Source organism: Diospyros lotus, chromosome 15 (assembly GCF_014633365.1).
Source record: "Diospyros lotus cultivar Yz01 chromosome 15, ASM1463336v1, whole genome shotgun sequence".
Taxonomy (NCBI): Eukaryota; Viridiplantae; Streptophyta; class Magnoliopsida; order Ericales; family Ebenaceae; genus Diospyros; species Diospyros lotus.
Window position 1 is genome coordinate 15974182 of NC_068352.1, and position 24461 is coordinate 15998642.

The 24461-nt window shown below is 37.1% G+C and overlaps 1 protein-coding gene across 1 annotated transcript in view; it reads right to left on the minus strand.

The window, feature by feature from the left end:
* Positions 1–22616, minus strand: part of LOC127791599 (pentatricopeptide repeat-containing protein At2g17140-like) — a 39383-nt gene extending 16767 nt beyond the window's left edge. Inside the window, 8 exon segments of the mRNA XM_052321584.1 lie at positions 4216–4390; positions 4639–4701; positions 5506–7283; positions 12814–12832; positions 19441–19614; positions 19889–19951; positions 20744–21451; positions 21453–22616. Of these exon segments, the coding sequence (XP_052177544.1) occupies positions 4307–4390; positions 4639–4701; positions 5506–7283; positions 12814–12832; positions 19441–19614; positions 19889–19951; positions 20744–21451; positions 21453–22583 (4020 nt within the window). The 5' untranslated portion in view covers positions 22584–22616 and the 3' untranslated portion in view covers positions 4216–4306.
* Between the last annotated feature and the right edge of the window lie 1845 nt (positions 22617–24461).

Consider the following 24461-nt stretch of genomic DNA (forward strand, 5'->3'; position numbering starts at 1 on the left):
GGGGTAATTTTATTTATGTGGTCCTTATTGCATCTTGTGGGCCATAATTAGCTCACTTGGGTGCACTTGTGAAGAAGGTCATTATTCTTGAATCAAAACTTAGTTGTGTTCTTAGAATTTCTCTTGGAGAATTAATCTTATTCTCTCTTCTTTTCTCTCTTGTCTTCTCTTGTGATCTTATTTCTTTTCTTTATTATCTTAAATTCTCATGTCATTTATTGTTACTTTATTATCCACCGCCTAAATGGCAGGTTAATTTCTACAATTTTAATTCACGTCTTTTTATTATCCACCACCTAAATGGCTTGTTAATTTCTGTTGTTTAAATTCATGTCATTTAAATTACGCCATTTAAATTCTTGTCAATTAATTTTAAAATGAAGATGAGTAGCTAAATCCAATCTTAAATTAAGATAAGGACACTGTCCAACGCCAATAATTCCCAAAGAAAGCTGTGTTTTAAATTAGCACTATTAATTTAAATTTCAGTATGAGTATGTATTAATTATTAAGAAATCACTAGATTTGGATTGGAGTGTAAGCTTAACTTAGAGCTTTCATGCCACGTATGGAAGTTACTAGAACTGGAAACGTTATGATACCCAAACCCAGATGATTAATTTAGTTGTTTTGTGTATTAATTGCAATTGAATTTATGGTAGTTGCTTAAACTAGAATCCCGCATATCATGTATGAGGATTGCTTAAACTAAAACTATCTTCATCTCTATTTGCATTTAATAACAATACAACTAAATTAATCATCTGGGTTTGGATATGATAGCGTTTCCAGTTCTAGTAACTCCCATACGTGACATGAAAGCTCTAAGTTAAGCTTACGCTCCAATCCAAACCTAGTGATTTCTTAATAATTAATACACACTCATACTGAAATTTAAATTAATGGTGCTCATTTAAAACGCAACTTTCTTTAGGAATCATTGGCGTTAGACATTGTCCTTGCCTTAACCCAAGATGTGCAGCGTGTGAAACATATCCATTTAATCCACAACTTCCCCCTTCATATACCAAATTAGTTTTCCGCTCTCCCAATTTTAGGCTAAGTTTACTTGCTGCGAGTGTGTAACAAATATCGTTCCCAGGTTGAGAATCACATAGTATACATATGATATTGATTCGACAAACTAACTGGCCTTTCATTTACGTTTGTTCTTTATGTATGCCTTGAAAAGAGGTTTGACAATCAAAAATAGCTATACGGGAATTCAACAAGGAATAAATACATTGACTAAACAATATTTTGTTCCCAACTTTACGAGTGACTTAAAAGATGAATTGAGACCCGTAGTTAAGATGATGCAACCTACAACTATTAAGTAGGTTGTTGAGAACAGGTCATAAGATATGGCCTTGGAAGAGAAATTCAACCATCTAGGTTAACAATTGGAAGAGAATTTGGGGTCTGCAACATCAAGATAAAGCCCTAGGGTTACTACTCCAACCAAATCCATGTCCATGGATCAAAGGAGACAACTAAGGTTGTGTTATAGGTGTGGAGAGAAATTTAGTCTAGGCCACCAGTGCAAAAGACAATTACTATGCATGGGAGGACTAAAAGAAGGCAAAGATGTTGCATGGGTGGGATGAAGGACTAGTCGTAGGGATTTTTGGGGGATGAGAAATGTTTAAGGGGAAGGGAATATCATGATCTAGGCTAGTAATTTTTATTTTTATAGATTGTACTAATCTATGTAATAGGTTAGTTATTGTTTTATTTACAATTGTGAGATAGTTTAGGAGTAGCTACCTCGAGTGGAGGAGTGAAAACTGCCCTATTAAAGTAATTGAATAGCCTTTATATAAGGCTGTACAACTCTTAACTAAAATTAGGCTTTCATTAATTGAAAAGTTATTCCATTCTCTCTTAAATTCTCCTTTTTTCTCTCTCGGGTTATCTCTAATCCTCCATATCTCTTGTCTAATCCTTCCCAAATTCTCTCTATTTCTCTTATTCTTTCAATTCTATCTTCAAGAAAATCACAAGTTAGGCTTTGAACCTAACATGAAGGACCCTTGGAAGGAACTAGGCCTAGAACAGGCAAGCCGCAATGTCGCAAGACAATACAGGATGTTGCAAGCGGGGACGTATCTCCCTGGATTCCTCCAAGAGCATGGCTTCACCAAGGGAATCATGTAGGTCTAGGAAATTGATCTCGGACTAATGACAGGGCGATCAAAGACTTTCTCAGGAGAGAAATACTTCGATCTGGAGAAGGTTTTTCACCGAAAGGATGAGGATTGCTAGTACACTAGCTACTTTGAAAACACTCTCCTAGTGGACTATGGCACAACATTAAGAAATGAGCTTTGTACACCAAATTCAAATAATAAAATAAATAAATTGTGGCACCTCTCCAAGAATGATAAAGAAATTTGTATATTCCTAACATTTAGGTTAACTTTATGCCTAAATATAAGATATAAATATATATATATATATATATACTAGACTCCTAAACATATGATATTTGAAAATGACAATGATACAAAATTTTGATTGATATATTGTATTAAATTGAAAAAAAAAAATCATAAACATCTATCTAACACAAGCATATGGAGTAATTGAAATTCAAAAAGGAAGAGTATTACGTACTTGCTTTATAAAAATAAATGTGTTGCATAACTATTTTTACTCAATAAATATTGATTTTATTGAGTAAATAAATACTAATTAGTAGAGGATTAACACTGCCAATGGCGATGACGATCACCTCCCAATGGGTGCATTTGTCACCCTACCCTTCTTCTTATTTAAAAGCAATAATAATTAATAAATGTGTTACATAACTATTCTTACTCGATACACGTTTGATATAAAATTTCCAATCGCATCCTTAATAAAGGTTTCAACCACGACCACCCATATTATTATAGTATTGTTTCCACGCCACGCCACTTAGGTACATGGAGATGCAAATATACTCCTCCTTAGATATCTAAGGACAACTGAAAAAATACCCACCTAGTTTCTTACTTTTCATAACAAAAGAAATAAGCTCGTATGTATCTAATGATGAAAGATAATACCGATCATCACGTGTTGTATCGGGAATTGATCTTCGAGATCTGCATCTTGAGATTGACTCCTCGAGAATTACATGAACGAGAAAATTAGGTGAGACTAAGTTTCTGAGTATGATCTTCGACGCTCAAGTCAATGAACCACCATAAGTAGGGGCCCGGTGGCTGTAAATGCGACTCGATCTGAATCCTAATGATCAATCATTAGTATTCAAATCGAAACCATGGCAATTGATTGTCGGGATTTCAGATCTAAACCCCAACGGTGTCTAGACATACTCACATCACAGTTAATGTGCAAAATAATCTGTTAGGAAAATTGCAATCAAATAGGATTCAGAAAACAAGTTTTAAAGAATGATATAAAAGTAAGTAATTTGAGTGGGTTTTGCAAAGTTTGTGTCCTACAGAATCCTACTATGATCTGTTGATGAGTTGATGGTAAATCATGAATAATTTTAATCTATTGCATAACTCATTTGCTCACGTTGATTAATCAAGTCAGTCAGAACAAAGAGCATGCGTGGATTCTACTTATATTTGCAAGCATTGCTAGAATACAGAACATCTTTGTCAATGTCAGCCTCTTCTAGAAGTGGGTCGATCGAGCCTTTTCAGCCTGTGTGCTGCAAGGCAATGACTTGCTTTTAGCTAGCTAGAAGAACCAAAAGACATGAGATGGGCTATGTAGGTGAATAGGGCCATCCACCATTAAAACTTAATAAGGTCCAAGCAGTCAGTTCAGCAGCATGACCTTTAATTTGACAAATTTGTTCAAGACACAGGAAAAAAATATATATATATATATTTTAAACAGATATAGAGAAGATATTGTATGCTAATGTAACTCAACGAAAGCGATAAAAAATCAAATTGGAATAAAATGAAAAACCCAGGGGCAGAAAATCCTTGTTATCTGATGATTCTATGACCTCCAAAAATTGCAATTTTAGCAAAGCTGTTAGAAGTTCATGTCTTATCAAGATCTTATGTAATTTAAATTCATGGCTTGGAAGTCCACTTACAAGTTGGGTTGGCTAAGTTTAGAGAAGAAAGGATTCAGTTTGCCATATCAGGCCAACCACTAGAATCAGTATTCTTTGATAGTGAGGCAAGACAATGAATTAAAAGCATCAGCCAGGCGTCTAGTAATGAAGGCATAATAACTAACCATTCTAAGTTCCTCCGCAGTTATGTTTCCATCTCTATCCACATCAAATTTTTTGAAAGCAGCTAGTGACCTAAGATGCCACTTTTGTACGTTAAAGTTCCTCCAATTGATGGACATGTAAAGCTGTTGCAACAAACTCTGTCCAATCCACAAGTCCATCGTTGTTGTTGTCAATCTGCCTCACGCAAGCAAATAAAGCCATCATTACTGACGGGAACAACTTACAGAGACTTATAGAAAATAAATAAATAATCAAGAAACTCACTGAAAGATACACCGAGATTCTGAAGTAAAATTATAACTCTTGAAAGAGAACGCAACATAACTCCTCTTAAGAGTATGAACAGATAAAAGTAATGGATGGCAAAAAGTAAATAAAACTCTGCTGAAATGGACATGCATCTTTGGAAAGATAAGACTTACAGCTTGAAGAATCTCTATCACCCGTGATTCTTTCGATTTCCAAGGAAGATCTTTAGTAAGAGCCTGCAATGAAACCAGTTATCCTAAGACATGGGAAGAACTGCCTGCAAGTATGCATATCAATTGAAAGACAGCTATTTTCTTTCAAGCAATTATTGCAAATATAAGTAGGCTACAATTCTTGAGTATGTAGGCTGCTTAAAAGCTAATAATAGTTCATGAATAGAGAAGGAAATGTAATTCTTGGGCTCCTCCTAACCCTATTCATAAATCACAAGCAATGAAGGCAAATGACAATCTGTTTGAACAAACTAATAGCAAAATTTAGAATACAGTACGAGCATCTTATAAGCAAGCCAGCCAAGGCTGCATAGCTCTCAACCAAACAAAAATTTCCTACCTCAAAACAAGAAACAGAACATGCACTATATCCCAAGATTAGGTAATCATGCTGCACATGAGCTCGCTATATGGGCTAGAAAAATGTAACTTTCTGGTTCCCTAAACCAAAATGAGGTGCCTGAGGAAGTCAAGGAGATTTGTGAACTAGAAACATCAAACATCAGCTCAAACGCCTGCCCTTAAAGATGCCAAACGAACCATATGGTAACTTCGTTTCACGACCCAATCATCATTCATTTTATTTCATGTAACTTTGTTTAAATTTACATTGGATGAGTCCATAGCAACACAAGTCAATGCTTTCTAGACTTTGGTCAAAAGTCAATGCTCATGACAAGTTCTAGCACAATCAAGTCACTGGCCAAGAGCATTGCCTGTATCATCCTGTCTACCCATGTGTGGAAATGTTGGAAGCAAATTTATATACTCAAGATACTTTTTATCCTTTGTGAGCAAGTCTATTACTATGGAGGCTGTCGATGCATCTGCCGGAAGATTTCTTGCTGCCATTTTCTGAAGGAGTTCTAGCACTTTCAGTGCTTCATTATTCTGAAGAAAACCTCTCATAAGGGTATTAAATGCAACAGCATCTGGAGCACAACCCTTTTCCTCCATTTCTTGAAACAAACGGTTTGCCTCATCCAATTTCCCTTCCATACAAAGCCCTTGTATCATGATAGTATATGTTACCACAGTTGGCATCAACCCTCTCTCAGACAATCCACTGAATATTTCCCTAGCAACTTCGAACTGTCCCACTTTACAAAATCCATTAAGGATGGAGGAAACAATTGTAATGCTTGGTTGAAATCCTTTAGTTCCAAGAGCCTGAATCAATTCCATTGCCTCAAGAAGGCAACCATTCTTGCAAAGCCCACCCAAGACAATTTTATGCGTAATTGAATCTGGTCTCAGGCCATCAAATTCTATTTCAGAATAAATTTTACGAGCACTGTCAACTTTCCCTTCCTCAAATAGACCTGTTAACAAGATGTTACAGGTAATAATGTTTGGCTTCTTTCCTGTAGAAATCATATGCTTGTAAAGTTTGAGCGCCTCATCACTCCTCCCACTCTTGCAATGCCCATTGATCAACACACTGTAACTAACAACGCTTTCATGGCCCTTGGTTGCCATCTGCATAAACAATTCTCTTGCCTCATCAACTCTACCCTCCATGCAGTATCCACCCATCAACATGTTGTATGTATAAGTATCAGGCTTTACACCTCTATGAATCATCAATTCTAACAACTTATTTGCTTCTTTGGTCTTACCCTTGTTGCACAGTGCATTGATTAACGTATTGAATGTGAACACATTAGGACGAATGCCTCTGTCCACCATTTCATTAAAGAAACCTGTGCCCTCTTCCCACTCATCAGCATGGAAGTAACCAGAAATTAAAGAATTATAGGAAACCACGTCTGGTGAAATATGCCTACCCTTCATCTCCAAGAACACTTCTTTAGCCTTACCTACCATTCCATCTTTACAAAGACCATCAATAATCATACTATAACAAAGTACATTAGGACTGTATTTGAAACCTGCACGACCATTTCCATTCACCATTTCGTCATGCAATTGAACTGCAAGCCCCACATTGCCCGTTTTGCACAACCCATTTATCAAAGTCCCAAAGGTAATTACATTGGGTGGGCAACCGAATTCAATCATTTTCTTAAACAACTTGGTTGCGTCGCCAATCTTATCTACCGTACACAACCCCTTAATCAATGACGAGAACGTAACAACATCTGGACAATAACCTTTCTTCAAAATTCCACCCATAACAGCAAAGCCCAAACCAACTTGATTCGAACTACAAAAGCTATTAAGCAAAATGTTCAAAGTGACATAATTGGGCGAAACTCCAACTTGACTCATCCTTCTACACAGAGAGATTACGTGACTGTAATGCTTGGATTTGGCAACCGCACCTAACAAGTGATTGAACGATGAAATTGGAGCAATGGGTTGCACGGAAAGCATCTGGTCAAAGAAGCGAAATGCGTCATGGAGATTGATGTTTCCTGATTTAAAGTTACCGCTGAGGAAATTTTGAAGCGAGGTTTGGGGATTAGAAGTGGGGTTTGAAGAATGTGGGTTCGAGAACAAAGAAGAAAGATTACCTCTTCTTTGAACGGTAGTAGATACCGCAGTCGCAGAACAACGAGAAGCTGTCGAATGCATCTGCAACCTTGAAGAGAAGGCGAGAGAGAGAGGGCGGGGAGTGAGGACTTATGGGGCGTTTGGCTCGTTTGACAACTACTCCTTTCAGTTTATAAGGTAGATAAAAATGTAAGATCTTAAATCTTATTAAGATTATAAATTATTTTAATAATATTTAAAAAAATTATCCCTAGTTTTATTTTTTTAGAACTTGCTTTTAAGCTATTTAACTTTTAAATTGTGTAAAACTAAGAAATTGAGTAACCTTAATAACATATTTAGATAAATATAATTTAAACTATCAGTTATATAATTATGTGTTTTATTTAAAAAATCTGATAAGTTATTAGAATTTGACCAAAAAATAAAAATAGATATACTGTTAAATAATATAAATAAAATATTAATTTTTAATAAAAATAAATTATAAACTAATGTTTAATAATAAAATTTTATTATTAGATGTTGATAAATTATATACAATTATTAAAAAATATATCAATACAATATTTTATTAAAGTCAATATATATTATGGGTTATATATATATATTATATGTTATACATACAAAGGCGAATGATGGAGAGGGAGGATTGGTCATCGGACAAGGAGCAACCAACAATGGGTGGGCTATGAGGGGAGGTCAGTCAACGACCAAGGCAACGAACGGCGATGTGTGAGCCACGTGGGGAGGTTGTTGGTCATAGACGAACGATCGTCGGAGCCTTACCCTTATCATCAACTGTTAACAATAGCAAGGATAGGCTAATTTCATGGCTCACCCTCTCAACCACACATGATTTCACGCGTGGCACTGACATCGATAACTAAGTGCTTGATGGGTCAAAAATTAAAATTAGAGGTGTATAATAGGCCCCCATTGAAAGTTGAGGGGCAATATCGATTAAACCCCACAAGTTGAGGGGTGTAATTATGTCTTTAAGCCTATATAAACCCAATATATATTATGTGTTATATTTATATATATATATACAGTAAATGGTGGTATCATTAGCCAAATGAGGCGATGGCTGAGGCAATGGAAGAGGAGATGGACGATGACCAAGGCGATGGAAGGAGGCGACAATGGACAATATAAGCTGAGGGGACAATGGACAAGGAATGAAGAGATCTAGGCGACGGCGATGAATATTTAGCCATGGAGGAGGTGAACAGAGAAAAAGATGGGAAAAGATGAGAGTGTAAATATTTGAATTATGTGAAGACAATTTCATAATTTTCTTGGTCAACACAATAAGCTACTAAGAGCTTATTTGAAAAAGCTAGGGGAGGAGTTTTTGAAAAACACTATTGAATTAGCTTAAAAGCTGAATAACATTTAAACTCTTAATTAAATGTTGCTAAATACGTAAAAACATAAGTTACATAGCGGTCAAACTAGTAAGCCAAACACCCTTTAAATCAATAAATATATATAATATATATATATTCCCAAATCCATAAACGACTTGTTGAAAGGATGAGCATTCCCGTTATATCGATGGCAATGTCCCCTATTAGACCGATATATATAAGATATATACATATATACATAAGATAGATGGAGATATATAAGATATATAGATCAAACTTGTATTTTCCCTCCTGAATTTTACATTAAAAATCTATTATCTCTATAGACTTTAAATTTGATATATTGAATACTTTACATTTATAATTTACACCTATTGACTACTTAATTTGATTTAAAATAATGTGTAAGTTACACGCGAAATGAGCTAGAAAGAAGAAAAATAAAAGAAGAACCGATCAAACCAATCATTTTTTCCACCTTCACTTTCGCCTTTGGCCATTGTCTTTGCTCTTATCTCCTGTCTTTTGTCGACCTAAACGGAAGAACTGAGTCTCTTGTTGGTCGTCACCATCTCGACCGATCCCGATAGTTACATAGAAAGTGAACTAGAAAGAAGAAAAATAAAAAAAATAAAGAATAGAAGAAGAATCAACCGAATCGATTCTTCCTTATGTGTTTCTCTTCACTTTCAGGCATCGTTTTTACTCGTCTCTCGTCTCCTATCAACTCAAATGGAAGAATTGAGTCTCTCATCGGGCATCTCTGTCTCGACTCATCCCGACCCCTTTTCTTTACTCCAATAGGTGAATCACAAGTTGCGACCGACCTACCATTCCTCTTCTCTAACTGGTGACTCGTAACTGACCTACCCCATCCTCTTTGTTCCGATCAGTGACCCATGATTTGCGACCGACCCATCATTTCCCTTCTTCTTTGCTCCGACTAATGACCCATAACCGACCTACTGTTCCTTGTCCTCTTTTCTTTGACCAATACGCCATAACCTATCTATTAGTGAGTTTATAATCTGGTGGCCACTAGAAGCAATGTTTTGATGCTTTGTTTTCACGTGCTTAATGGCATATTTATTACATGTAATATCCCATAATTTAATGTAAAGGTTGGATGATGCAATAAAGTGTTTTAATGGAAGTTTTGGATTTAGGTGCAAATGGAAATAGTTTTAAGGACCTAAATTCAAATAAGAAATGATAACTTCTCCAACAATAAGAATAATTGTAATGATAAATGCTTATTTAAAAAGCTTTGAGTTTGAGAAATTGGATTGGAGGGTTAACTTAAAAGTCTAAAGTTTTGAGATAACAATAATTACTTACACCATTAATTCAAAGTAAGGAAAACTTGGAAGAATTCTATTGGTTCACCAAAAGAAAAGGATAAGAAGGGTTGCTTTAAAGGCCACGTGAGGGGCAATTGGAGGCATGAGATTGGAAGAATGAAAAGCTTTCAAATGAAGGAAGAATCAAGTGGAGAAAATTCAAAACTAGTCATTATTACTTGGGTAGAAAAATGGCTAACTTAAGGGTTAAGTGTGACCTTGGAAGAGTAAGATTGGCTAGGGGTTGCTTGCAAGGAAAGGGGATGATAAGGCTTATCTTGAAAAAGTATTTGGTGGCCTAGGATTGGAAGAAGTGAAGGCTTGCTTGAGAAGATTGGAAAATTTTCAAAGTGTAATTATTACTTGGGTGGAAAATGAGCAACTTGGTGGCTAAGTAAAATCTTGAGGATTTGGGCATTTAAAAGCTATATAAAGGGAAGGAATTAAGGCCACGAGAAGCTAAGGAAAGAGAAAAGAAAGTTAGTGCAAGAAAAACTAAAGAAAAAGCAAAGAAGAAGGAAAGAGAGACCTGGCTGGAAAACCGAGAAAACAAAAGGGAATTCGAAAAGGTAAGCCAATTTTCTTTTCGTAGGATCGTAGAGCATGAAAATAGGAGTCCGTAGGTTCAAACGGAAAGCAAATCGGAGTTAAAATGAGCAAGATATGGCCGTTTTAATTTTGGGTTACAAAATAAAGAAGGGGTAGCGCGTGGACACCTTCCGGGGGCCCATGAGGGCACATCCGGCCTCCGTTTAGCCTGAAATTTTAACCGTTGTTCTCCTATTTTAATTACCTACAATCCTGTGTAAACGTATTCAAAGTTTGGTTTACTTAAATACATGATTTCTGCAGAAAAAGCCCCTAGTGCACGAAATCGGGCTGTAAACCGTGTTATCGAAGGGAAAACGGTCAAGGTGAGTGGTTCTCGTGCATGCTTCCTCTTGATCATTATTGGTTTCATTTGTGAGTGGTTCTCATGCATGCTTCCTCTAGATCATTCTTGGTTTCATTTGTGAGAGGTTCTTATGCATGCTCCTTGATTCTTATTAATCACTCTTGGTTTCCATTTGTGGATGGTTGTTGCTTACATCTCATGTTTCCCTATTTTCGAGCATTTCTTTCCTATTTTGCTTGATCATGGAGTTTGTTGTTGTGGTTCGTCGATGGGATTAAACATGACTACTCTTGCTCATAGCTTATGGATTGCATATTATATTTTCCTTGGTTTATGCACTGTGCCTACAGGTGAGGCCGTGCCTACTTGATATTCCTTAGTTGTACATATTCCTTCTGTTTTGCTTTCAACATGTTATTTGGTGATAGTTGCTGTTGGTAGATCGGGAACTTGTTGGCTGCTTGTTGGGAACATCACGAGGATCGGGGTGGTAATCTCGTGCCCAAAGGTGGGGTTGTGCCTAGAGGTGAGGCTGAGGGGTTGGACCACGATCCCGTGCCTACAGGTGGGGCTGAGATGTTTCACACAAGTGCCGGCGGGCATAGTAGTGGTTTGTAATCCCGTGCCTAGAGGTGGGGCTGAGGGATTGGACCACGACCACATGCCTAGAGTTGGGGCTTAGCCTGGAGGTGAGGCTGTGAGGTTTGACACAAGTGCTAGAAGGGATGATGGTGACTCGGGGAGGTTTTATTTTGATATGGTCTTGGAGGGTTTATACTTATTTCTGCTTGTTTCCTGGCATAACTACATATTGCTCTTGCATGCATAATTTCTTTCTTACCACTCACTTAGATGTAATAATCTAACTCGAGTGTTTCTTACTCCTAGGGCATTCATCGTCCCAGTTTTGTCAGAAGTATCAAGTGTCTCAGGTTGCAAGATCAAAGCGTGGGCAAGGAGGTGGAGCTTCGCTAGCTTTGGGATTTTGGTTTCATTATGTACCCTTTAACCTAAGTATTATATTGTGAATAGCGGTTAGGGTACTCAAGGTTGTAAGAACTATGTGTGTAGTGTCCTACAATTGTACTTGCTATGATAAATTATGTTTTTGAGATTATTGAAAGTTGTATACATTTCCTGTGCATATAAAGGAATCTAGTGGAAACCCATTTATTTAGCTTCGGTTAAACTTGCAGGTTCGATCCAATGCATCCGTTGGTAAGGGTTTCCATAACGCCCGTAGGTGATATCTTCCTATATTTCACGTTGTTTTGTATTTGAAAAAGTGGGGTGTTACATTACACGTTCATTACTAACTAGATAATTAGGTAGTCAATAGGTATAAATTATAAAAGTTAAGTATTTAATAAGTCAAATTTGAAATTCAAATGGGTGATAGGCTTTTCTTATAGAGTTAAGGGGAGAAATATGGGTTTGGCAAAGATATATCTATATCTATATATATAAAAGATACATATACATATATATCAATATGTTTAAGTGATTATTTAATTATTTTCTAGCTTTTTGTTTTTCTCCATTAACGTTGCTAACCATAGAATCGCATATTTCACTATGAATTTTTCTAAATTTGGTTTGGGATAGCAGATCTATCTAACAGATCTTATATTGGGATTAATTAATTAATCTTATACTATTATATTATGTAGGGGTGTGCATTCGGTTATAACCGAACCGAACTGCCCGATTTTAACTAACCGAACCGAACCGACCTTAAGCATATAACCGAACCAAAAATCTACACTAACCGAATTAACCGAAACCGAACTAACCGATTCTGAATTTGGGCTAACCGAACCGAAAGCCTACCCAAAAAATCAAACCGAACCTACACAAAAATCGACCTAACCGAAACTGAATGACAAATAATTAACATTCATTCATTCAACCTTGATTACCAGCAGCCAAATACGAAAACAACAGTGTATGACATCGAAGATTGAATGACAGAAAATGAACCAAAACTAGTGTTTTGAGAATGATATAAAAACACAAATTCTACACCAAGATGACTTAGAGGAGGACTAACCGATTGACATCAATTCCACCTATCAAGAGAACAAGAAATGTAGGGATCATCACAGCAATCCCCAATGCCAAGATATAGTGTTGTAAGCACATCGCAATTGCCTCCCCTGTTGAAGGACATGAACAAACTTGAATCAAAAACAAATTAACAAATGAACAAACTAAATCTGAAACAAATTAACAAATGAACAAACGACAAATGAACAAACTGAATCTGAAATAAGTTAGGGTTAGGGTTTCGAAATCACTCACTCTCGGTCTCTTGAGAGAGAAGGGATGAAGGGGCGACAGCGAACGGACGAAGGGAAGGTAGCCGACGACGAATGCGAGGTCAAGGGTAGTCGGTTAGGGTTCGGTTTGCTCTCGCCTTCAACGGGTGGGGGGTGACTCGATAGCTATCTGGCGGCTAACGCAGAGGGGCTGAGTATTGGGGAGGGAGAAGCCGACAACGAGGGCGTTTGGGTTCGACGGCAACAGCGAGGTAAGGGTTAGCCGGTTAGGGTTCGGTTTGCTCTCACCTTCGACAGGTAGGGGGTGACTCTCGAGCTATCTAGCGCAGAACATGCGATAGGTGTTGGGAGGGGGGGAGAAGACAACGGCGACGATGACGTTGACGAGGGCGTTTGGGTTCGACGGCAACGACAAGGTGAGGGTTAGCCGGTTAGGGACCTAGGGTTCGATGCTATCGCCTTCGAATGGTGGGGGAGGGAGGGCGACTCTCGGGCTATTGGGTGTGCAGGGCCTGAACAATGAACTTGGGTTGGAGGAGGGGGGCGCGGGGGTATGTGTTAGGGGCTGAGAAGTGAGAACGGGTTGCCGGTTCGGTTATTTGGGTTCGGTTATTTTGACCCAAATAACCGAACCGAACCAACTATCCGATTTTTTGTTAAATTGGTAACCGAAACTGAACCGATTGTTAAGACTAACCGAACCGAACCGACCGAACCGGTCGATTCGGTTCGGTTAAATCGGTTTATCCGAATTTTTGCACACCTCTAATATTATGGATGATCTTTGAATTGTTATATAATCTTTAAAGTAAGTAAAAATTACATGTCAAGTTTTATAAATAATTACAAAATTATTCTTGACATTTAAAAAAAAAATGACGATTAAACCTGTTATGCCTAACAAAGAAAAAGGCCCAATTATGGTAAAATGAGTTGTTGTAGCATAGCCTCTAAAGAAGAGTCCTCCTAAAGAAATCAGTACATCAGCAATCTCGGAAGGAGCCATCCTTATGGGAAGGTTTCCCTAGGGCCGAAGCAAATCCCCCTGACAAGTCACCATCCTTTCGAGACTAGCTTCTCAGACTTATAGGTCTAGGTTTTCGCCTAGTCGAGACAACCTCCCGAGAGCAATTTAGGAAGACATGTCTCACGCCAACACTACCACTTATTATTTCACAACAACGCGGCTTACCTATTTAGGCCCTCCTTCCTTCAGGGGACCTTTCCTATGGGTTTCTCCTAAAGGTCATTCTCCGAGCTTGACCATGGGATAACACCGCATGCAAAGGGATAAGCACTACACTTTCATTTGAAATAGCACCACACCCTTGCACGTGAGTGTCACGTGTCCTTGTCACACCCAATGGGTTTAAATACCAAATGACCCTCAATTTTGGGGGTCTTTTTTTGAAATTCCTAAGGCCCTTTAGACCTTTTACTCTAGAATCATTACCATGTTCCTAGATTTTCTGATGATCTCATTCTTAACCTGTTAAGAATATATTACAAAGACCTATATCATAGGATTTGTTAAAAGTATTCCTAGTCCTAATATTTCTCATATGGGAACTATGATTAATCGATTATGAACTAGCACATTGGTTACTACTTTTAATTAGTATGAGATACTAATGATAAATGATAGTGAGTCATATGTCATATTACATGAGATGCATATAGTAAATATATGAGTGGATGTTGGTTGAACATCTATTGAATATGATGCTTGTAACAAATTACATGGCTAAGAGGATTAATGATCTGTTGGTTTCGATTGTGTATCTGGTCCTCAAACCAAAGGTGACAGAGTCATCTTATGCACTACTGTCGAAGATTTTCCGTTGAGTAGAACCATCCAGTGTGAAATATGGAAATGCTCTTTATGTGGTTTATGTGTAGTGGTGTATGGAGGCAAATGCTCACTAATAAGATCTATTGACCTCTAGCGTGAGGCGAACATCCTATATGGTCACAGTTAGCCGTGGTTGGAACCCCTAGGTAGGGTGTCCATGATCGAAAAGAAGTTTCTGATGTCAAAAGGAGTTCCGATGTGTCATCTCGATCACACCATACTAGATCTGAGCATAGTTACTGAGTCTTGTGAGTTTAATCAATTCATGGCTTTTACTTGATTAGGACGATAGTTAGTAGAAGGATTATAGTGTACCGTAATCGAAAGCCCTAATAGGTTTACCGCATTAGGACCATCCTGACATTATGCTAAAGATCACTTAGAACCTTTCGAGGTGCTGTGAGGAAATGAAGAGTTTCTCATAATAGATCGAAGTGTTCAATTTGCGTCAAAGAGTTTCACATGTTCTGATCGTAACAAGGTAGTAAAACTAGAAGATCACACACAAATTGGGTAATGTGTTGGATTAGTGATTCCTTGCTATCGTGTGTTCTCAAATTATCATTAAGAGTTGATGATGATGATGATGAATGTATTGTTAAGAGTTAGCAAATGGATTAACAGACTGCTAAGAGTTAATAAGAGGGAGATCGTTAAGAGTTAACGAAGCATACTGTTAAAAGTTAACTGGAGGTCTTGGTTTTATTAATGTTGTTGCCAAAATACAATAATTAAAATTTGTGATATGGGGTTCACTCGAGCTCGATGTCGGGTGAAGTTAGGTTGTCGTAAGAGAGGTCGTCTCAAGGGAGTTTGCCGCTAGGATGCTCGCCGCAAGGATTTCGTCACTAACTCTCGCCATAAGGTTTTGCCACAAGGCTTCACTACTAGCTCTTGCCACAAGATTCTATCACAAGGCTTCGCCACTAGCTCTTTTGCCACAAGGCTTCGCCACTAGCTCTTGCCACAAGGCTTTGCTTTCGCCGCTAGCTTCGCCGCAAGGATTTGGTTTTGCCGCAAGGATTTGACTTCGCCGCTAGCTTCGCCGCAAGAATTTAACCCTATTAATGCTCAAAAAATGGGTTAGAAAGCTCGCGAGAATCTTCCCCGAGAAGACCCTCCAATGCCAAAGTCAGTTTCGAATCTCAATGACTATTCACGAAAATAGTAAATGTACATTCAAAGTGTCTAGATTTTACCAAAATTGGAAGTCCTTTTCAATATCCTATAGCTGGGTATTTATAGGGCACAATTCTCAAGGATGCTTGATACTGACACGTGTTGCTTGTTAAATGAACCATGTTCAAGGTGTGTGGCTACAATCAAGTCTTTGCCATAAGGCCTTACGACACACTACCGCAAGGCCTTGCCACAAGGCTTGCCGCAACATCGCAAGCCTTGCGGCACACTGTCGCAAGGCCTTGTCACAAGGTTTTTTTGCCACAAGCAACTTCGTCGCTAGGTCTCGCCACAAGCTTTTTTGCCACAAGGTTTCGCCGCAAGGCTTTAACTTCGCCGCTAGGTCTAGCCGCAAGGATTTGCCTTCGCCATAAGATTTTGCCACAAAGTTTCGCCTTTGCTCTTTCGCCACAAGGCTTCGCCACTAACTCTCGCCACAAGGTTTTGCCACTAGCTCTTCCGCCACAAGGGTTCGCCACTAGATCTTCCGCCACAAGGGTTCGCCACTAGCTCTTCCGCCACAAGGGTTCGCCACTAGCTCTTTCGCCACTAGCTCTTCCGCCACAAGGTTTTGCCACTAGCTCTCACCACAAGGTTTTTTCCACAATGTTTCTCCATTAGCTCTTGCAACAAGGTTCTGCCACAAAGGAGGCTCGTGGCACACTGCCACAAGGCCCTTGCGGCAAGCCCTTTGCCGCAAGTGGTCTTGTGGCACACTGTCGCGAGCCTTTTTATTTTTTCTTTAAAAATTCTTATTTTTTCTCAACTTATTTTTCATGGCACAACAATTAAGAGTTAATGGAAGGACCATTAATGTTAGTGTTAATGCCCTAATGCTATATTTAGATAACATCTAGTATGAGTGTTGTGCCTAATAATATAATTGTTGGAATTGACATATGGTGTTGTAATACATGTGCCACGAGTGGGGGCGCGTGGGGCCCTTTCTGGAGGCGCGTGAGAACGCGTAGGGACCCCTCTTGACCTGAAAATTTATAGACTTTTTCCTCTAATTATTCCCTATAATCCTATGCAAAAATATTTAACATTTGCTTCACGAAAATTTGTGTTTTACGCAAAAAATCTCAACATATCGCTGTGAACAATACCGAATCGAATAACTGATGTTGGTGACTCCTACTCTTTTAAACTCTTACATCTCTTGCATATTATACTTTCATTTGGGTGGTTTGCATATCATTTATTCCCATTGGTTCGCATTTTTTATATACTTGGACATGCATCACTACATTCATGGCTAGTGACTTGAAATGGGCTGTATCATGTATGTGGTCATGAACCACACCATTCCAAGTTAGGAATGGCTATGGCTTTTTGATAGCATGATGGCTAGTGGGGGTGATTACAACACTCTGGTGTCACTACCATGGGGTTACTTCATGACATACTGCATTATGCATTTGCACACACCACTAATATTGGGTCATTCTCTTAGATTTTAATATATAACTCGGGTATTTCATACCCCTGGAACAGTCAACATTCCAAGTGTAGCAAGTGTTTCAGGTATCCCGAGATCAAGCAAAGGCAAAGAAGAAGCGACTACTTAATATCTTCCTTATATTTTTTACTTTTTAATAAATCAAAACATTGTAATGATCCAACCTAAATTGTTTAAATTTATTACAAATTCCTATTTGGGATGTCTTGAGGCCTTCATTTCTTACAAGAAAAGGATAAAGATTGAAGTATGGTGATTTTCAGGTTATATCATGTGGCGTACTCATATTTTTATTCAAATCTCTAAAGAGCATTATTGAAAATACAAGATATTAAAGATTGTTTAGTTCATGCTATAACCCGATGAATAATTATATGATTACTCATTCTACGTTGATTTCATTTTGACTAATTAGAGAAAATGATTGAAACCACAAAAGTAAGGAAATAATAATCCCTCGAAGCTTTCAAAATATTTGATGTGAATGATGTTAATTTCAAAGATAGAATCAAGGTACAAAACTATGATGATTCTCCTGAGAGTTTCCATATCTCTTGTCTAATCCTTCCCAAATTCTCTCTATTTCTCCTATTCTTTCAATTCTATCTTCAAAAAAATCACAAGTTAGGCTCCAAACCTAACAGGAAGGACCCTTGGAAGAAACTAGGCCTAACAGGCAAGCCGCATTGTCGCATGACAATACAGGATAATGCAAGTGGAGGTCGTATCTCCCTGGATTCCTCTAGGAGCATGGCTTGACCAGGGGAATCATGTAAGTCTAGGAAATTGATCCCGAACGAATGACAGGGCGATAAAAGACTTTCTCAGGAGAGAAATACTCCATTCTTGAGAAGGTCTTTCACCGAAAGGATGGCTTTCTTCAGGATTGCTAGTACACTAGCTACTTTGAAAACACTCTCCTAGTAGATTATGGCACAACATTAAGAAATGAGCTTTGTACACCAAATTCAAATAATAAAATAAATAAATAAATTGTGGTACCTCTCCAAGAATGATAAAGAAATTTGTATATTCCTAACATTTAGGTTAACTTTATGCCAAAATATAAGATATAAAAATAAATATATATTAGACTCCTAAACATATGATATTTGAAAATGACAATGATACAAAATTTTGATTGATATAGTGTATTAAATAGAAAAAAAAAATCGTAAATATCTATCTAACACAAGCATATGGAGTAATTGAAATTCCAAAAGGAAGAGTATACGTACTTGCTTTATAAAAATAAATGTGTTACATAACTATTTTTACTCAATAAATAGTAATTTTATTGAGTAAATAAATAATAATTAGTACAGGATTAACACTGTCAATGGCGATGACGATCACCTCCCAATGGGTGCATTTGTCACCCTACCCTTCTTCTTATTTAAAAGAAATAATAATTAATAAATGTGTTACATAACTATTCTTACTCGATACACGTTTGATATAACTATTCTTACTCGATACAGGTTTCAACCACAACCACCCATATTATTATAGTATCGTTTCCACGCCACGCCACTTAGGTAAATGGAGATGCAAATATACTCCTCCTTAGATATCTAAGGACAACTGAACAGAAAAAAAAATCAAATTGGAATAAAATGAAAAACCCAGGGGCAGAAAATCCTTGTTATCTGATGATTCTATGATCTCCAAAAATTGCAATTTTAGCTTAGCTGTTAGAAGTTCATGTCTTATCAAAATCTTATGTAATTTAAATTCATGGGTTGGAAATCCACTTAGAAGTTGGGTTGGCTAAGTTTAGAGAAGAAAGGATTCAGTTTACCATATCAAGGCCAACCACTAGAATCAGTATGCTTTGATAGTGAGGCAAGACAATGAATTAAAAGCATCAGCCAGGCGTCTAGTAATGAAGGCATAATAACTAACCATTCTAAGTTCCTCCGCGGTTATGTTTCCATCTCTATCCACATCAAATTTCTCGAAAGCAGCTAGTGACCTAAGATGCCACTTTTGTAAGTTATGTTCCTCCAATTGATGAACGTGTAAAGCTGCTGCAACGAACTCTGTCCAATCCACAAGTCCATCGTTGTTGTTGTTAATCTGCCTCACGCAAGCAAATAAAGCCATCATTCAGAAAAGAAGCACTACTGAGGGGAACAACTTACAGAGACTTGATAGAAAATAAATAAATAATCAAGAAACTCACTGAAAGATACACCGAGATTCTGTAGTAAAATTATCACTCTTGAAAGAGAACGCAACATAACTCCTCTTAAGAGTATGAACAGATAAAAGTAATGGATGGCAAAAAGTAAATAAAACTCTGCTGAAATGACACAGGAAATGGACATGCATCTTTGGAAAGAAGACTTACAGCTTGAAGAATCTCTATCACCCGTGATTCTTTCGATTTCCAAGGAAGATCTTTAGGAAGAGCCTGCAATGAAACCAGTTATCCTAAGACATGGGAAGAACTGCCTGCAAGTATGCATATCAATTGAAACACAGATTTTTTCTTTCAAGCAATTCTTGCAAATATAAGTATGCTACAATTCTTTAGTATGTAGGCTGCTTAAAAGCTAATGATAGTTCATGAATAGAGAAGGAAATGTAATTCTTAGGCTCCTCCTAACCCTATTCATAAATCACAAGCAACGAAGGCAAATGACAATCTGTTTGAACAAACTAATAGCAAAATTTAGAATACAGTACAAGCACCGTACAAGCGAGCCAGCCGAGGCTGCATAGCTCTCAACCAAACAAAAATTTCCTACCTCAAAACAAGTAACAGAACATGCAACTATATCCCAAGATTACAAGCGAGCCAGCCGAGGCTGCATAGCTCTCAACCAAACAAAAATTTCCTACCTCAAAACAAGTAACAGAACATGCAACTATATCCCAAGATTAGGTAATCATGCTGCACATGAGCTCGCTATATGGGCTAGAAAAATGTAACTTTCTGGTTCCCTTAACCAAAATGAGGTGCCTGAGGACGTCAAGGAGATTTGTGAGCTAGAAACATCAAATATCAGCTCAAACGCCCGCGCCCTTAAAGATGCCAAATGAACCATATGGTAACTTTGTTTCACGACCCAATCATCATTCATTTTATTTCATGTAACTTTGTTTAAATTTACATTGGATGAGTCCATAGCAACACAAGTCAATGCTTTCTAGACTTTGGTCAAAGTCAATGCTCATGACAAGTTCTAGCACAATCAAGTCACTGGTCAAGAGCATTGCCTGTATCACCCTGTCTACCCATGTGAGGAAATGTTGGAAGCAAATTTATATACTCAAGATATTTGTTATCCTTTGTGAGCAAGTCTATTACTATGGAGGCTGTCGATGCATCTGCCGGAAGATTTCTTGCTGCCATTTTCTGAAGGAGTTCTAGCACTTTCAGTGCTTCATTATTCTGAAGAAAACCTCTCATAAGGGTATTAAATGCAACAGCATCTGGAGCACAACCCTTCTCCTCCATTTCCTGAAACAAACGGTTTGCCTCATCCAATTTCCCTTCCATACAAAGCCCTTGTATCATGATAGTATATGTTACCACAGTTGGCATCAACCCTCTCTCAGACAATCCACTGAATATTTCCCTAGCAATTTCGAACTGTCCCGCTTTACAAAATCTATAGAGGATGCAGGCAACATTTGCAATGCTTGGTTGAAATCCTTTAGTTACAAGAGCCTGCATCAATTTCTTTGCCTCAAGAAGGCAATCATTCCTGCAAAGCCCACGCAAGACAATTTTATGCGTAATTGAATCTGGTCTGAGGCCATCAAATTCTAATTCAGAATAAATTTTACGAGCACTATCAACTTTCCCTTCGTCAAATAGACCTGTTAACAAGATGTTACAGGTAATAATGTTTGGCTTCTTTCCTGTAGAAATCATATGCTTGTAAAGTTTGAGCGCCTCATCACTCCTCCCCACTCTTGCAATGCCCATTGATCAACACACTGTAACTAACAACGCTTTCATGGCCCTTGGTTGCCATCTGCATAAACAATTCTCTTGCCTCATCAACTCTACCCTCCATGCAGTATCCACCCATCAACATGTTGTATGTATAAGTATCAGGCTTTACACCTCTATGAATCATCAATTCTAACAACTTATTTGCTTCTTTGGTCTTACCCTTGTTGCACAGTGCATTGATTAACGTATTGAATGTGAACACATTAGGACGAATGCCTCTGTCCACCATTTCATTAAAGAAACCTGTGCCCTCTTCCCACTCATCAGCATGGAAGTAACCAGAAATTAAAGAATTATAGGAAACCACGTCTGGTGAAATATGCCTACCCTTCATCTCCAAGAACACTTCTTTAGCCTTACCTACCATTCCATCTTTACAAAGACCATCAATAATCATACTATAACAACGTACATTAGGACTGTATTTGAAACCTGCACGACTATTTTCATTCACCATTTCGTCATGCAATTGAACTGCAAGCCCCACATTGCCCGTTTTGCACAACCCATTTATCAAAGTCCCAAAGGTAATTACATTGGGTAGGCAACCGAATTCAATCATTTTCTTAAACAACTTGGTTGCGTCGCCAATCTTATCTACCGTACACAACCCCTTAATCAATGACGAGAACGTAACAACATCTGGACAATAACCCTTCTTCAAAATTCCACCCAAAACAGCAAAGCCCAAACCAACTTGATTCGAACTACAAAAGCTATTAAGCAAAATGTTCAAAGTGACATAATTGGGCGAAACTCCAACTTGACTCATCCTTCTACACAGAGAGATTACGTGACTGTAATGCTTGGATTTGGCAACCGCACCTAACAAGTGATTGAACGATGAAATTGGAGCAATGGGTTGCACGGAAAGCATCTGGTCAAAGAAGCGAAATGCGTCATGGAGATTGATGTTTCCTGATTTAAAGTTACCGCTGAGGAAATTTTGAAGCGAGGTTTGGGGATTAGAAGTGGGGTTTGAAGAATGTGGGTTCGAGAACAAAGAAGAAAGATTACCTCTTCTTTGAACGGTAGTAGATACCGCAGTCGCAGAACAACGAGAAGCTGTCGAATGCATCTGCAACCTTGAAGAGAAGGCGAGAGAGAGAGGGCGGGGCGTTCGGCTCGTTTGACAACTACTCCTTTCACTTTATAAGCTAGATAATTTATTTGGTTATATGTTTATTAAAAATTTAAAATCTTAAATGTTATTAAGATTATAAATTATTTTAATAATATTTTAAAAAAAATTATCCCTAGTTTTTTCTTTAGTATTTCTTTGCATCATTTTAAGGGAGTGTTTGGCTTACCTTTTTTTTTTTTTTAGCAACTTTTAAGCTATTTAACTTTTAAATTGTGTAAAGCTAAAAAATTGAGTAACCTTTAAACTAATAACATATTTGAATAAATATAATTTAAGGTATTAGTTATATAGTTATGTGTTTTGTTTGAAAATTTTGATAAACTATCAAAATTTGACAAAAACACAAAAATAGACATGTTGTTAAATAATATAAATAAAATATTAATTTTTAATAAAAATAAATTAAAAATTGACATCTAATAATAAAAATTTTTCATTAAATATTGATAAATTATATATAATTATTAAAAAATATATCAATATAATATTTTATTAAAGTCAATATATATTATACGTTATATATATTATGTGTTACATATACAAAGGCCAACAGTGGAAGAGGAGGGTCAGTCGTCAAATAAGGCATGACCAACAATGGGTGGGCTATGAGGGGAGGTCGATTGATGGCCAAGGCAATGAACGACAATGTGTGAGCCATGAGAAGAGGTCATTGGGTGTAAATAAACAATCGTCGAAGCCTCGCCCTTCTTGTCGACTATATGTGGCAATAAGGATGGGCTAATTTCTTGGCTTACCTTCTCAACCACACATGATTTCACGCATGGTGTTGATATTGATAACTAGGTGTTTGATGGGTCAAAAATTAAAATTAGAGATGTGTAATAGGCCCCTAAAAGTTGAGGAGCATAATTGGTTAAATTCCACAAGTGTAATTATGCCTTAAGCCTATATAAACCCAATATATATTATGTGTTATATATATATATATATACACACACACGATGAAGGGTGGCCTCGATGGCCAGATGAGGCGACAACAGAGGAAGAGATGGGCAATGACTAAGGTCATGAAAGAGGAGATGGGCGATGGAAGGAGAAGATGATGGATGCAGTAGGAGGTGATAATGGACGAGGAATGAGAAGATCTATGCAATGACGATGACGTTGGGTTGGAGGTGGCACTACGAAAAAATTGATTTTTTGCAGCAATTTTTAAAACAGCCGTAAAATACGTTTTTAGTAATATTTTTTTAACATTTTGCGACGATTTTTTAAAATCGCTGCAAAATTCATCAAAATATTTTATTTAGCGACAATTTTCAAAAAAAGGTCGCTAAATTCTAAAAATAATTAAATAATTAAAAAATTAAATTAAATTTAGCGGTGGTTTCTCAAAAATCGCCGCTAAATTTAGAAATAATTAAATAATTAAAATTAAAATACATTTGCAGCGATTTTTCAAAATCATCGCAAAATTGACTAAAAATTGAATTTAGCGGCGATTTTTGAGAAACCGCCCCTAAATTAAAAAATAATTAAATAATTCAAAATTAAAATTAAATTCACATTTACGATGATTTTTTAAAATTGTCGCAAAATTCATTAAAAAAATTAATTTAGCGGTGGTTTTCAAAACTGTCGCTAAATTCAAAAATAATTAAAATAATTATATATGATTTTAATTAAATAATTAAATTTTGTGGTTTTTAATTGAAAATTATTCAAAATTAAAAATTTGCAGTTTTTAATTTTAATTAAATAATTAAAATTAAAATTAAATTAACATTTGAATTTAAATGTTACATAAAAATTTGAAGTTTACTTAATTTAAATTAATTAAGTAATTTAAAA